A 15881-nucleotide genomic window follows, 5' to 3' on the forward strand; every position below is an offset into this window, starting at 1 on the left:
GATCCTAAGAAAGAGATTTTAAGAACAGGTTCAAAAAAAGGTTTTTGAAGAAGATGCTTGCTATCTCCTGAACGAAATACCATTCTTATCTCTAACGGCCCCATCCTTGGCGAGCTTGGCATTTAAGAGAAGCTACTCACTAAATGCGAAAGCAGATACTAAAATTCTTTATTATTGTAAGATATGTAGGGAATCGACCTCACGGAATGTACTTTCGTGTATTGAAAGAAATTTAGGACAAAAGAGTACAAATAAAACGTCCCAGGCGGGGACATGTCGTTGTGATTCTGACCTCATTACCTATATATACCACCTATGACATACTTATAAAACCTCTCTGAAACACTAACAGACAAACATTGACTGACATTAAGTTATCATTGAATAACGCTTCAAAATGGTAACGTAACGTTTTGTAAATAAACATGAACTCATGGAATAATTGACTAAATGTATTATTCATATTACTATCAAGTCCCACGAACAAAATTAAAATGTGGTATTCAAATATTCTTGGATATTTAAGATCTGAAAGCATCGAGGTAAATAAGAATAGATTAGATAACAACTGTTATAATATTTCTAGCACGACATCGAAGGGATTCCATGATAGATGCTTCGATGAGACAGGCGGTTTTCTGTATAATATATGCAAAAAAAATGAGTTCACATAACAATGAGATCTACAATATCGATTGACGAGGATAAAATTTCAAGCGATGTAAACCTAGGTATACCCAAGTGGCACCTGTCAAATATGACTGCTTGATAATGTTGGGGGCTGATATCAATGAACGACGGCCTAAAGTCTCGGTAAATTGTCTAGTAGGCATAACGTGTATCGGGTTCCATTCCTGATGTGACCAATAATGTGTTAAATATTAATATTTGTCTGAATTGTTATCAATGACACTGTAAAGGGAGAAAATATTAAGAAAATATAATCACAAGAGAAATTTTAAGACATCTAAAACATCAATTATCGCTGATAGAATTAGTTTCTCATATGTCTTCGCAATTATGTGCAGGTGGATTTTGATATATTTCCAGATGTTGGAATACGCCAAGTGTGGTGACAGTACCATCTCGATGATACCGACAGCGATCTGGACAGCTGGCTCGGCTGCACTCGCTCAAAGGCTTATATCAGCACTCTTCAGGAGATTCATGTTCCGACGGATCCCACTGTGGGAGATCATACTACAGGTAATACGAATCGGAGAATCCCTTTCATATCTTAATATTTCCACTTGGCTGGTTATTTATTATGGGATGGGTTTTCTTTTACTAGCAATCATGCAATTAATCGTCTATTAATATTGTTTCGTTTCCACAGCGACTTCTATTCATCTGGATGGTTATATACAGCATACACTTCTGGCTGATTGTCGTCAACGTCATAAAATTGCTCATTGAATACTGCTACCAAACGGTACATTACATTTTATATGAATTAAGAATATTGAATTCTTTCATTGATAACCTATATCCATAACGCTTCCTGCAGAACTCGGGTGTGATGACGTCAGAGGAGTTGGAGCAGCAGTATTTGATGCAGCAATGGACTGTATGGATGGTGTCCGTGATGCCCGCCGTGCTCTTCGCCCACACTAGGAACAAGGACACGACGCCACCGCCCATAATATGGTGTGGAAACAAAATATCCCATGGTTGCGACAAATTTTTGTCAATCTATTAAATTTTATCTTGAAAGGCGGAAGTCAGAATCATAAATATGTGATGTCCTAAATATTTGTATGAACAGATTTGTCATACATTTTTATGATTTTATGCCAGTCGACAAAATCTTTTGTGATTTTAAGTTATAGAGTTCGAGTCAGACTTTTCACTGGTCTTTTTTCTGTTTCAAGATTTTTTTTTTTATTGATGACTAAATATATCTAGACCAAAACCGCGAAATCATCACCACTATGAAAACATTGAATTCAAGTTGCAGTTTCGATTCTCACAATACGATATGTAAACTTCAACATCCAGTATTTATATGTCAGATAAAAAAATCTTAAATTCACGAAATTTTATATTTTCTATCGCACTGTATCTACATGTAACTGTTTATTTATACTATTCAATTATTTGAACCGCAACACAACGAAATAAGTTTAGTTCATCGTATTTAAAAAAAAAAAACATTCCAGGATAACCACAAGCCCGTGGCAACGTCGCGAAATGGGTGCGTACGGGTACTACCTCGACCGACCCTTCTCGTCTCTGGAACCACCTTCTACGACAGTTCAACAACGAGCGCTCACCTTGAGAAAAGCGTTCAGTGACTCCAAAACTATCATCAAAGAGCCGCCGAGAAAAAGACGATATTCCAAATCTGTATAGACTATAGACAATTTGAAATTTTAAATATATCATTTCTTATACACTTTAGTTTTTTCTTTCTGATATTTATATTTATAGTGAAAAAAATTACAATGAAATATATTAGTTACATCTAAACCAAAACAAAAATTTTTATTAACAAAAATAACAAACCTCATCTAGGAAACCTCTTTTCAGAACGTAACCCGTACGTCATATTAATTTCGCGTTTCGATAACAGATGTCACTGATACATTAATTAGATCGCGGTGTTAAGATTTCTTTTGGTTTGTATATATGGCCATGTGAGTGTTGTCACGTCATACTAACCTTGCGCAGGGATTACCGTGATCATGAAGGCGGTTACCCCGGGCTGGCTCCGGTCATTGCACCGCGGCCGGGACAGGCCAGTCTGTGACTATCCCAAACTGGGATACGTCGTGCGTGTAATTTTTGGTAGTTAGGACTAGCGTTCTGCGCAGTCCTTTCATTAGGCTCCAACTTATATAATAACATAAACAAATCTCTACCTAAGAGAAGATTCATAGTCTTTGTCCCTAACTCTCGCTATTCAATCTGTTTTAAAAGAATATTTCCACAATGACTATTAGTAAAATTAAAACATTCAAAATAACAAAGCCAAGCCACTCTCAAATTGTTTTTAAAAGCTTTGAAATAGAGGTCTAAGAGCTGGGAAATTACATTTCTATTATTTTGGACAACTTTAAACGATAATGTTGTTATAATAATTGTTATTTCTATGGAAGCGATAAAGTTTTTTTTGTTATTTTTCATTCTACAAAGACGCATATATAATAAAATTACAAGCCTCTTATTGCGATGATTCCTTGACATATTATATCAGTACGTGAAGGCAGTTTATAATTCTCTTTCTACTGAGTACGGAGTATTCAGCTGTGTTCACTCAAGACTATTTATTTTTTTTTTGATCTTTCAGACACACATCCAACTTTTTAGTATTTTTACATGCTATAAAGGTGAGCAAGTACATTTATACCAAATGTATACTATATGTTCCTTTATACTCACCAAGTAGCAGTTTGTAACTATAAAAACTAAGTTCTAAGCACGCACTCCCAGGCTCAGCACTCAGAAAGCTTAGATTTCTTACACTATAGCGAAAACCATAGTGCAAAAAAATTTAAAAAAAAAAACTAAAATTACCAAGGAATTATAAAATTTCTCCTCGTATACAATAAAAGAAAAGGTTCATAAATGAAACATATATTTTGCTTGGACGATATAAAAACAGGTAGTTCTTAAAGTACTAACCAAGTCTACCGGCTCTAGCGACCGCGGCCTCGGGCTGTGTGAACAGAACACACCGTCAGACATGGTTTATTCATTAACATATAAAACACATTTGTATAGCGACTGACACGGCATCTTCATACTAACAAAGGCTAAGTCTTGGACGGCGACGCGCTGGCAGCCTTCACCTCGAAGCTCTTGAGGGGATCTCGCTGCCGGGCCTGAGAACGACATGGGACAGAAACGTACAGACACGATATAGTATTACTAGTGTATTGACAATAATCACAGCACAAGTATTTTTATGAAATGCTAAAAAATGTTCTATATAATTTTAATGACGGTGTGTCCTCACTTGGTACTTATGTCTCTTCACGCTGCCGAAGTTCTGCTGCTTCTTTTTCTTGGCGGGGGGCGCGTCCGGCGCCGCCGGCTCGGGCTCAGGGCCGTCCGTCCGGAGCGCGGCCGGCAGGAGGTACTCCGGTACGTGAGCCAGCTGCGGCTGCAGGCGCACGGTGTGAAGGGCCTTATCGCGCTTCAGGGCCAGGTCTGTTGGATCTCCTCGAAGTAGCCCTGTGTGTAGCGGTCAGTTAAGATCTCGAAGATATTCGACAGTGTAGTCGATGGCGGCGTGGAAGTCGTTCAGAGAGAAGATTAGTCGTTCATCAATGTATTATGTCGGATCGTGTTCATCATAGGCAGTGTACATCGGATGGTGTCTAGGAGCGGCGTGGGTGCGGTCAATACCTGTAGTCTCTTGCAGTTGAGCAGCTCCCTCCTGATCTCGCTCAGCCTCGCCTCCCTGACGGCCACCCGTGTGACGGCGCGCCACGCGTCCCGTGACCGGTACCGGAAACCCTCCACCTCGTCCAACGCGAAAGAATACTTCCTGGAAGAAACAGACGTTACTGAACGGAAACAACATTTTAAATCTTTTTCATACAAAATAGTAATATTAATAATTTTGTATATATATATGTATATATGTAAAGTAAAGCGACCAAGATAACTCACTGTAAAACTTTCTGCCCATTGAAACATTTAGTTAGATGTTCTTTCACAGCATTCATGAGCGGTTTCTCTCTGATGGACACAAACGACAGCACGGAGCCCTGGCACAAAAGTATTCATATATATGTGATACCTATTAATGACAGTGTGGTGTTTGTTCCGGACTGCTTATAGTCACCTGACTAGTCCCTCTAGCCGTCCGGCCCGCCCGATGCACGTAGGCCGTCACATCCAGGGGGAAGTCGAAGTTTATAACGTTAGACACATGCTGGAAGTCGATGCCCCGGGACACGCCCGACTCCTTGTCCTTCCTACGTTTTGATTTTTGCTGAAAATTATATTACTTCATCAACTACTCGGGCGACTGCTTGTGTTGAATATTATTTTTATGATTTTAGTTTATTTCTCCGAGAATATGTTTGTTGTTTTGGTAAATTTAGACTCTTACTAGATATGCAGCGTTAGTTCTCAAGAATACTGAAAACTGTAACATTATAACAAGTAATTATTTCTCTTATATAGCGTGGCAGACCTTCTTCTTGCCCGTCTCCTCCAGCATCATGCCCCGTCCGGTTCCTCCACGCCTTCTCATCAGAGGCCACGATAATCTGGTACCGACCTCTGTTAAACTGCTCCACAGACATACACCGTACAGCCGCCGGCAACTCAGAATTCAGTACACATGAGCCGATTTTAAATTGCTCCAAGTATAACTTCAATCTACAATAGACAATGAGAGTCATCAGTAGTACCAGTTCTAACATTTAGCACTTAGGACAGAAGTTCCCAAACTTATTTTGTGTACTGCCAACTTTGACAATAAAATATTTTTAGTGTCCCTATTTTTAAACTTACTGAAAAACTAATATAACTTATACTATCTAAATGTAATAACAAATCACCCCCAATCGCTACACATCGACCCATTTTTGTTTCTAGGTCTCTTACCGCCCCCTTTTGACCTGCAGCGCCCATAAAGGGGCATTACCAACCACTTTGGAAAAGGCTTATTTTGGACTAAAATTAAGTAACATTTCCTCTTAAGGTTGTAATTTTATTAACTCTGTATAAACTTACTTGTAACATCGGTCAACCGTCCTAACAAATATGATGGTCTTTCCTCTGATGAGATTTAATTTCAGCAATGCATAGAGTATGGCCGCTTTATCATCTTCTTCGGCAAACAAATGATAATGCTGTAATTGTGTAGACGGTGCCAGCTCTGGTTCTTCGAGCTTTAATGTCACCGGATTTCTGAGGACTATCTTTTTCAGACTTAAAACATCATCGGAAAGTGTAGCTGAGGCTAGAACAGCTTGATATATCTTCGGTAAATGTCTGCAAATAAATTTAATTAATTATTTATAAGTTCTATATAATGGATAGCATAAATATAGGTAAGTAGAAATGTATTTACTCAAGAAGTTCCTTAATTTCGTTTTCATAACCAAATGAGAATACCAAATCCGCTTCATCCACAACCAACATGGCTATATCCTCCTTCAACCTTACATTATTAGCCTTCAAGTGGGCCAATACTCGTGATGGTGTGGACACTACTATATCAGGCTTGTCAGCCAGTAAAGACTTCTGTATCTGCATGTCACCGTTGGAGGAAATGTCTATACAACGGACTTCTCTTGCACATTTCAGTGTTAAATGACCAACCACAGAAGTTATCTGAAACCAAAAGGTACAGTAAGTCTTATTAAATGGAATCAATCTTCACACCACTGTTTAGAATTACCATCCTGGGATGTTTTTATTTCTTTTTCAATCAAACTATTAAATGAAATTGTCTACTTTAAGAGTAATTCTAGACAGTTTTGTATAATGTTATGATGACTCACCTGTCCGCACAGCTCCTTACTTGGAGATAATATAAGGGCTCTTATACATTGGTGTGCACTGGTATTTTTAAGATTCAAAATCTTTTGTATGACAGGTATTGTGAAAGCTGCTGTCTTGCCTGATCCCGTCCTGGCCCTCATGAGTACATCTTTGCCCTCTAATAACAATGGGATAGCCGTTTCTTGAATCAGTGTCGGGTGAGGCCATCCCAACTGAGATATAGCCTGCAAATAACTGAAAATATAATCTCTATAATTAGAGCCCCAACAATATATAAAAAACCAAGATCATCTCTTGCATAAGTTTTTATAAAAAAATCTAATTTACTAATACTACGACCTAAAGACACTGGTTTAACATAATGTCTGGCAGAGGTTTGGTTGCAAACCGCTAAGTTTGAAAATAAGAACCAATTAAACTTACTGAGAACAACATAAATTCTCACATATTTTTTGATTCAGTATGATATACGTTAACTATACAGAGCCCTGCCGTGATTTTGAAAATAAGTCTTAAACTAAATTTAATTTTTAAGAACATTGTGGCTTTTCCGTAAAAGAAGACGAACACGCCTCTGAACCTTCCTCACTATCTGCGTTGCAATTCACATACATGACCATTCAGAAGTAAAATCGATACCCTTTTTTAATATGTGACAACATAGATACGAAAGTCTTCCCAAGGAGATTTTTTTTTATATATATATATTAATTTGTCGTAACTTTTTTGTTTTGCGTTATTGAATAAAGGTTAAAAATTAAGTTGATATAAATAATGATCATTCCAGTTAATAACATTGTTAAATTTTAAACAGTACATTATGATTAACAAACAAATAAATGTAAGAAATATGTTTTATAACCGAAGCACATGGTATGTATGTCAACTGGCATGGTGTTTATGTTGTGTGTATACCATTTTAAAGGTATTCAAAATATATTAATTTTAAAAATATATATTTTAATTTCAATATAATTCAGGGATTTACATGAAATAGCTTTAATCGCCAATAGAACTTACCTTTAATAATCGATCATCCAGTTCCATTTCATGGAACATAACCTTTTTGTCTTCACTCATGTCTGCTTAAAATATTAAAATCGTTTGAAAATAACTAAACTTTATACCTGTAGTATTAAACTATATGTTCACTAGTTTAACATGGAGAATTAAAAAATATATCTACTAAAGCACGAAATACGCAGCAATGCGCAAGTTCTTTTCGTTTATCAAACAAATTGACATTTGACACACTACAGAATATACATAATATTTATAATTACGTTATGAAATGTACTCTGTGAGGAATAGTTCAAATTTTATTTCAGTGGAAAGTATTTCAATAATAACGATATTTAAATAAAAAAAACAATAGTCCTTATTTTTTTCAGTTAATAATGCGAATCATAATTCAAAAAAAAAAACATTTCAGCTTACTAATATTATTAAGCAGAATTAAAAGATTTAGGACCAATATAATTTCCTTTATTTTGAGTTACTTTTTGATCAATGAATGATTTTGACTGCCATTTCTATAAGTATAATATATATTTTTTTATTGGGATCGTACCACTTTATCGTAGAAAATCGATATAAAAATTTCAAATTGTTTCATGATTTACTTTGAATACTTCTTTGCTTTGTAATCTTTGTCCTGAAAGTTTTCATTTGTAATCTTAATTTTAAACGAATGCCATTATGATAAGATGAAAACACGCCTAAAGGCACAATATTTAAGATATTTTTATTAAATAACCGAATATATTTTTATTAAATAACCGAAAAAGATATTTTTATTAAATAAACGAATTAAAAAATAAAACGAACACTGCCAAACTCCATGGCAAGCCATTAGTGGTTGCTGTACGGGTATTTACTATTTTTGGAAAATTTGTCAGATATAAAAAATATCTTATCAAATAATCAATAAAATTCATACATTTTTGAAGTTTTTTTTTTAAGGCAACAATTTCTAATTTCTTATTTATTTCTATAGCAACCCATTCGAATGGCCGAGTTGTTTCTGCATTACTCTATTATTATTTTCAACTGCGAAATAATTTAATTTATTGTTATTTTCTAAAAAAATCCAAATTATTGTTTCCTATAGTGCTTTACGACAAGGTTTTGTAGACTATCATGTGTTAGCAATCCGCTACCACGATGTTTAACCGCGGATGCGTTACGGACCGCAGTTCATTGCCTTATGTAAACTGGTAATGGTGTTTCTTCTTCGTGAGTGACCGAAATGTACAGTGACTTATGTGTATGATTTGCTTTCGGTGTAACTAGTGATAAATGTGTAAAAATGTCTAATTCAACTGCCCAAGTGTAATGAAGAAGGGAAGAGGGGTGCAGCTGCGTACATCCATGCGGACTGCGCTAGCGGCTCGCCGCAGCACTTAGGTCCACTTCTAGATGTCTTGCTTAACCCCAGCAAGGCCATAGATGAGTGGGAGACAATAGACTGGTGTCGGTGGCTTTTAGCGGGTGGAAGAACCCCAGACGAATTTGCTGCAGTCGGTAAGTGGGACTATTATAACAGTATTCTTATTATATAACTCGTATTTTGTAGGTTATGCTAAAAAAACATTTTATTACGTTTTGCCGTTATTATTATCCAAGATCCCACAGTCATACCGTTATTTCTTAAATTTTATTTATTTCTGGGGCTGTATTGTGTTTGCTAGTTATAGGTTCCAGTTGTCAGAAGAATTTTAAATGTTAGGTGTCTGACAGTGATTTGTCATAGTCATGATATAACATACTTTAGACCAAGTCCTACAATAAATATAGAATAGTAATAATGTATTGTTATGGTAGACATTTTTGAGGTCACAGCAGGATCTTTCTATAATTGCTTTGTTGCAGTAAGATGCTTAACATATAATGATATAGACAGGATGACAAATAATTATTCATGCTATGACAATATTGGCTTATTTGTTCGTATATAATAAAAACCATCACAACAATGGCCCAGTATATATAGTTTTGTATATGTTGACTAGTCTTATGACATCAGACTTTATTTCATTTTAAACTTATAAATAGGTTATTTTTGTACAGTATATGAAATATGATGTAAATGCTGTCCATCCGGCGTGTATCTTAATGACTGCTGCTTAAGATATTCTTCCATTAACTCCTTATTCATATATAAAATTGTAATAATTGTAAATCAGATTAACCCCTGCTGAATAATTTGCAAGGTATTAATTTTGCATAGACTTAAATGACTAAAGCTATTATCTAGACTCGTAATAACCTTATTTGTAATTGTACTTATTTGAATTTAAATTAACCCATTCCAACTATGCTATATCAGTTATAGTATAGAATGAAACAAGATATATTTCCATGTGTGATCTCTTTAACCTCCCCATCATTAGCCTCCATCGTGACATGGCCTCTGCACCTGTTATTGACAAGATCTCTTTACTGTATGTCAAACATTATGTAATCTATGCCTCTCAAGTTAACATTATACACTAACCTCAATGGAACCATATATCTGGGTCGCATGGTGCATGAGTTTTTTCTAGCTAATTGCATTACTTTAAATGGAATCATATGTTTCGATTAGATAATTATTAACTAAGATTATATAACAGTTAATATTTTTTTTAAGAGAAATTATATACATTTTATACCAAGAATATATCAATGACTGTATAAAGTGTATTTAAGATAAGTACAATCGAAAAGTACTGTCCTCTTGTATGAGGATAATGTTGGAGTTCAAACGATTTGTTCTTTATTATTTAAATAATAAGCTTATATGTATTTTGACAGCTAAGTAAATGTACTTAGCTAAGAGTTTTCAATATTTTTCCTATTTACTATTTAAAATCAGTTCAACTGTTTTAATTTAGATATTGATTGATACTAGGTACTTTTATACCTTCAGTTTAAAAGTAATTAAAAAATTTACTATGATATTTAATCAACTTAATTACATGTTTGATTTGTGCCTAGTTGAAATCCTTTATTTTTTGACATTGCCATAAAATGTTGTGAATTATATACCATCCTATGTTTGTATAGTTTTAAAACAAATAACAACAGAGCCTAAACAAAAAACAAACTAGTAACAAATTCACTTACATCAAAAATATTACTTTTTTAGAACTTATATTTTGCAGTGCAGTATTTTTCTAATAATTTATATAACTGAAAGACTTATGTAAAAGTCACTTTATGTTTATTTATTTAGATATTCTTTATTGCCTAATTAAACGAAAGATGTCTTAAAGCATTATTTACCAGTCAACCTCAAAATAAATAACAGTTGTACAAAACAAAGTAATCTATATAAGAGAAGAAAAATATGAGGGAACAAAACTATAAGACAAACAAAATAAATTAATTAAAATTTTATATTATATACAAAATTTAACTTACAGAACCAATCTTAATACAAAAACATAACATAGAAAAAGAAAATAAATGAGATAGCAAAGTATCTTTAAATAATTTTACTCTGTTCCAACAAATACTTTGTTGAAGATCTCTCGAAGATCAGTCTTTCTTGAGAATGATGAGTTCTGGTAAACCATTCCAGAATTGGATTGTGTGAACTGTGAAAGATTTCAAGAGGTGACCAGTATGATGTTAAGGAATGAAAGGTGTGTCATTCTTAAACCATACCCTCGCATTATGTGCATATTGTTATATACATACTAGATTAAGCCCACAACTTGTTCCTCTTAGATTTTAAGAGTTGGGCTGGGAGAGAAATTTATCAATTGTCATAGGAAACGGACTGACTACATCTACAATCCGGTAGTGTAACTTCATATTACAAACAACTATTATACTGTGATCTCACACGAATTATATGGAAATCAGGTTTAAATTTTATGCTCACATCCCTTCCAATGTACAAGTTACATAGTTTTAAAATGTGCGAAAGATAAATCCTCACAAACCGTCGCATTTATAATACTACTAGGAATAATTGAGATTTCATGGGTATTGTATGTATTTTTTGTGCTTGTGAGCCAGCAATCTAAGGTGACAAGTGGCTGAGACATATACACTAAAACATTCAAAATGATAAACAAACTGGCTCACAACTAACAGAGCTTATCAATGTTATTTAAATTCTATGTGGTTGTGTTAGAAATTATATTTGGTTGTAAGGAATTTACTTATTTCATTATCTTAAATTTGAAACAAATGTCATTTGAATTTAAAGAAATGACTGAGACATTTTCAACATAGCGAGGATTACTGCTATGTATATTACATAATTGTTAAGATAATTACAAAATACCTTAAAAATACTTTTATACAAGTTTTATGTATCTCAGGTCTATTCACAAAAAAATAGCAAACACAATTTTTGTTGATGTACTGAGGAGCTCAGTTCCCTTCTAAAATACTTCATCAATCAAGTACCAGTCTGACTACCAGTTAAATCTTCTCTCTCGGTTTTTCCTTAAAAGTAATAACAAAATTGCCATCCATTATTAAGTCACCAGCTCTCTTTCCATCGTCTGTAATTATATCCCCCCGATATTTATTACACCGTCTTATCTATATAATTAGTGTATCAAGTCAACTTGCTACTTAGTAACTAGGGATGTTATTACAAAATAATATTCTTTTAAACTTATTAATATAGTAGGAATATTGTCTTCTACTTTATCTTAGTACTAATAGTATTAATGTTTCAAAACTTTTGTTTTATCCTTGGTCATATAAGCATATATAAATTTTCGTTGCAGCAACAATGACTAATATTTGTAAGAAATATTCATAAAACAAATATTAATCGACATTATTTATCTTTTTTTTTCTGCAAAATAACACTATGGTGCCGTAAGCAATGAATCACAAAGTAACATTCCTTATTCAGTAGATTAAATTATAAATTTACTCGAATTTTATTAACCTATAAAACCTTTTTGTCATTTAACCTAGTTACTTGAAGATATATCCTGTTTTAATGAATATATATTGACTGTGATAAAAACATTATTATGTTCTCTCAAGCTTATATATAAAATGGCCATATCGGATGTTCTGCGCGCGCTTTGTTTTTGGTTAAAACTACATACTCCCGACGTTTCGGTTACTTTTTAGCAACCGCGATCACGGGCAGACAAGATGTGAATGTCTGAAAAATATTAGTTCCATTTAAATGAATAAAACTCGCGGAAGTCTTAGATTTCATTATCGCATGATATATTACGAGTCGCTTCAAGATATATTATTTGGTAATAACCATATTCAATATGAACACATCAGTGATTAATTTTCCTCGTGAACCTCATGAGATCTACCATCAACCTGTATGTAACTATGGATGTGGATAATAAATGTTATTTTTTTTTTGTTGACCGTAATTTTTTTAACTATTGACTGAATAGCTCAAACTGTATCAAGTACACACGACATGTTGATAGTTAGGAGTTTTTCTTATGTTAGTATCAGTGTAGGTTTAGGAATGAGATCCTAGTAACTCAGTCTGTAGTGTGACTATGAAACTCTTGGTCAGTTTACTGTACTCGAAGCGATAGTAGATGGATTTCAGATTAATCTTTAAATAATAGTTAAAATAACATTCTCAATGTTATGTTTTTTACCGCCGTAGGCCGTCAATGTCGACTTTGTTGCGAGTCTACAATGAAATTAAATTGCGGTCACTTCATACTTAGGTCGTTATCCTGAGGAAAATCCTATTCACCAAGTTTTTATAGTGTTATGAATTTTTTTATGCTATGTACTTAATTATTATTTGATTAATCACAAGTATTTGTCTATGACTTTGTCTTCCTGGATCGGGAAGTATGCTCAGAGATAAATGTATACCTAGGGTGTGTTCAAACAGTAGAGGTGGTAACCAATCTTTGTGACGTGACTTCACACATACAACTGTTACGATGATATCCCGCTAAAACGGAATCGAAACAAGGAATAAATTAAAACCTATGCCTCATTCTAATTTTTAACCTATACTGTTGTTGAGTTCTATCAAAATCCGTTCAGTAGTTTTTGAGTGACGGGGCAACAAACATCCGTACAGCGTTCTAGTTATACGGAAGAAGTAACATTACATTTGTTTAATGTACACTACATCTTGTAATTTTTGTACATACATATTATGAATATCATAGAATATAGTATGGTGGTATGTCTAGCTTTAGTAGGCGTCGCATCGATTGGAACACTCGTACTTGGACATCGCCCAAATGTGTGAACCCACGATCATTATACTATAATATTGTTTTAAAACCTTACAGTTCAACTAAAAAACTCTCGTATGCTAACCAGCTGTTATGAAATAGTTTGAAGACAGCTGGAAGTGGAACACCTTTCATATGATAGGTATTGAGCCTTCAAGGATAGACTGGCCGTTGTAATAATTCGGTATGTTTATTTGTAAAACGGAAGCTCAACAAATGGCAGGTGTTCCCTTGAATTGATATTTAGAAACGTTGTCGCCAAAGCGATCAATTAATAAAAACATGTATAACTAACTGAGATATTGACGAAAATAACGTGAGGGCTGTCGCACATAATATAATGGTATAGGGAAAAAACATTTAGTGTGCCATTGGAATCAAAATAATCGACATAAAATGAAAATTTTGAAAATGTTGTATTTCATCGTTCATAAATACATAGCTATCAATTTTACATTAATATTATACGGTTTAGATATGATAATTTACAATATGGACACGAAAACGTGTCCTAAGATTTGTGTTAAGATCTAAGTAGAATAGTAAATATAAAGTAAATTATAAAACCTGTTCTAATATCATAGTCCGAGATGATGTTGATCTAACGAATGCTCGATAAGTTAACTCAATAAGAATAGATTCCTTGGCGATGACGTCACAGACGCGAGATGCTCTTACAAATAGATCGACTGGCGGATTATCGCTAAATGTATCGGATTGCGATCATTATCGATAAAGATTTTAACATTAATTTATAAATAAAAATAATATGATAATACTTTTTTATTTGCTGATTTTATTTTTTAAACAGCACTGAATTTAAAATGACGCGTCATCGGATGAGACGTCTCTCCGACATATTACAATCGGTTCTCTTTAAGCAATTTTTCAGTTTTATTACTATTTTAATTCGTAGTTCAGGATTATCAGTTCATCTTCCTAGCCCGTACAGTCACACAAAACATACAATATTCATTCCTCGTAGTGCTAAATGGTCCGTCCCACTGCGAACGTTACCGATGCTATTGAAAGTAGTTCTCAGAGTCCAGGAAGACAATAATCCCCGCAACGGATCGCCCGCCACATGAGCCGCGGTTCACTGGGTAAGGTTCCGCGATCATCTCCCCTGTGAGGTTGTCAACCTTGTGTGTATCCTTCCTCGCAGTTAATAAATAACCAATGAAATGTTTTAAAAACTATAAATTACATGTAAGTAATAAAAGTTATGGCCCTTTGAGGCCCTACATGATCGAAGGTCGCTCTGAGTCAGCATCATCAGTTTGGATCCATTTCGTGAACTCGTCCGTTCAGAGCAGCCTCGCTGCCGGTCGCCGTTCGCCAGTGCAATGACTCGACCGCCTTTCTTGCGAGGCGATGTTAACCGGCCCGGCCGAGGCGTCCGTTGACCCCTCCAACAGCTGATCGCTGTACACGTGCCGGCCTCCTCCCCCTCACCCTGCTGGGAATAAACAGACGTGTTTTTTGCCGATATGAGTAATTGACTGCATCTTTATAGTTGATTATATTTTTAAGTGCGGTCGTTCGATGAATGTGTCAGTGTCGCCGGTGTACGCAGCCAGGGGCTACGACCCTGGTGGCCGGTCAGATTGGAACATTTGGTACTAGTGTTGTAGCTCATATTATATTTTTTTCCTTGTTGTCCAAAGATCAATATGAATGATTTTGAGAAGTTATGAATATAGATGTTTAATAAAATTTGTTTCCACTCAATACCAACGTCCATTCAGATCACTGTGAGGAAGTCAGGCGTGCTATATTTTTTATTATATTATGCAACTGGTAATGAGCAGTAAAGATCTGTTTGCAACGGAAAATTCCATAATCCAAAGTAACAGAATCAATTTCGTATATGGGAATGGATCTCTGTTCCATCTCTGGATAATTGTAACGCGCTATTCGTCTTCATCGCTGCTTTTAAAACGAAGCAAAAACATTGTTAGTAGATGCTTTATTTATTAATTTAATTGGCGATCCTGCTTATACAGTTACAGCTTGAATAGCGTTCATTTTATACAGACTTATAATGTCGCGTTTGAAAAAAAAGATAATCGGTATTAATTATCCCATGTCAAAGATATCATATGAATAAAATACACTAAATCATCTCATCATTAATGACCCAAATCTTTTAGTAACGAATAGTTTTAAAAGTTCTGATATTAAGAGACTCGCTTATACCCGTGACTTCATCTTAATTTTTTG

General features: G+C 34.6%; 3 protein-coding genes and 1 non-coding gene across 4 annotated transcripts in view; 3 read left to right on the forward strand and 1 right to left on the reverse strand.

Moving 5' to 3' along the window:
* The first annotated feature begins 364 nt into the window (after positions 1 to 364).
* LOC116770247 (uncharacterized) lies at positions 365 to 2383 on the forward strand. Its single transcript, XM_032661644.2, has 5 exons — positions 365 to 542; positions 1051 to 1206; positions 1337 to 1432; positions 1508 to 1647; positions 2160 to 2383. The coding sequence occupies exons 1-5, from the start codon at positions 495 to 497 to the stop codon at positions 2350 to 2352; spliced, it is 633 nt and encodes a 210-aa protein (XP_032517535.1). The 5' UTR covers positions 365 to 494; the 3' UTR covers positions 2353 to 2383.
* Positions 2384 to 2653: 270 nt separating this feature from the next.
* On the forward strand, positions 2654 to 2819 carry LOC116770480 (U1 spliceosomal RNA). The gene has a single exon (XR_004353533.1). It is a non-coding gene; the product is annotated as a U1 spliceosomal RNA (small nuclear RNA).
* A 741-nt stretch (positions 2820 to 3560) lies between these two features.
* LOC133320216 (probable ATP-dependent RNA helicase DDX56) lies at positions 3561 to 7707 on the reverse strand. The gene is given in 12 exon segments (XM_061527859.1): positions 3561 to 3824; positions 3959 to 4161; positions 4164 to 4176; positions 4351 to 4492; positions 4618 to 4715; positions 4793 to 4942; positions 5147 to 5177; positions 5179 to 5334; positions 5692 to 5952; positions 6032 to 6294; positions 6465 to 6689; positions 7486 to 7707. Coding segments are annotated over 12 exon segments (1671 nt in total). The 5' UTR covers positions 7546 to 7707; the 3' UTR covers positions 3561 to 3755.
* A 935-nt stretch (positions 7708 to 8642) lies between these two features.
* LOC133320196 (E3 ubiquitin-protein ligase Ubr3-like) overlaps positions 8643 to 15881 on the forward strand; it is a 35134-nt gene continuing 27895 nt past the window's right edge. The window contains exons 1-2 of the mRNA XM_061527758.1: positions 8643 to 8681; positions 8796 to 8988. Of these exons, the coding sequence (XP_061383742.1) occupies positions 8643 to 8681; positions 8796 to 8988 (232 nt within the window). The remainder of the gene's footprint in view (positions 8682 to 8795; positions 8989 to 15881) is intronic.

Source organism: Danaus plexippus (assembly GCF_018135715.1).
Source record: "Danaus plexippus chromosome 13 unlocalized genomic scaffold, MEX_DaPlex mxdp_15, whole genome shotgun sequence".
Lineage (NCBI taxonomy): Eukaryota > Metazoa > Arthropoda > Insecta > Lepidoptera > Nymphalidae > Danaus > Danaus plexippus.

Excerpts from the sequence above, each read along its gene's own strand:
- LOC116770247 (XM_032661644.2), top strand. The coding sequence starts at position 495 with ATGTGGTATTCAAATATTCTTGGATATTTAAGATCTGAAAGCATCGAG. Across the intron at positions 543-1,050 it reads TAAGATCTGAAAGCATCGAG|ATGTTGGAATACGCCAAGTG; the intron begins GTAAATAAGAAT and ends ATATATTTCCAG. Across the intron at positions 1,648-2,159 it reads ACGCCACCGCCCATAATATG|GATAACCACAAGCCCGTGGC; the intron begins GTGTGGAAACAA and ends AAAACATTCCAG.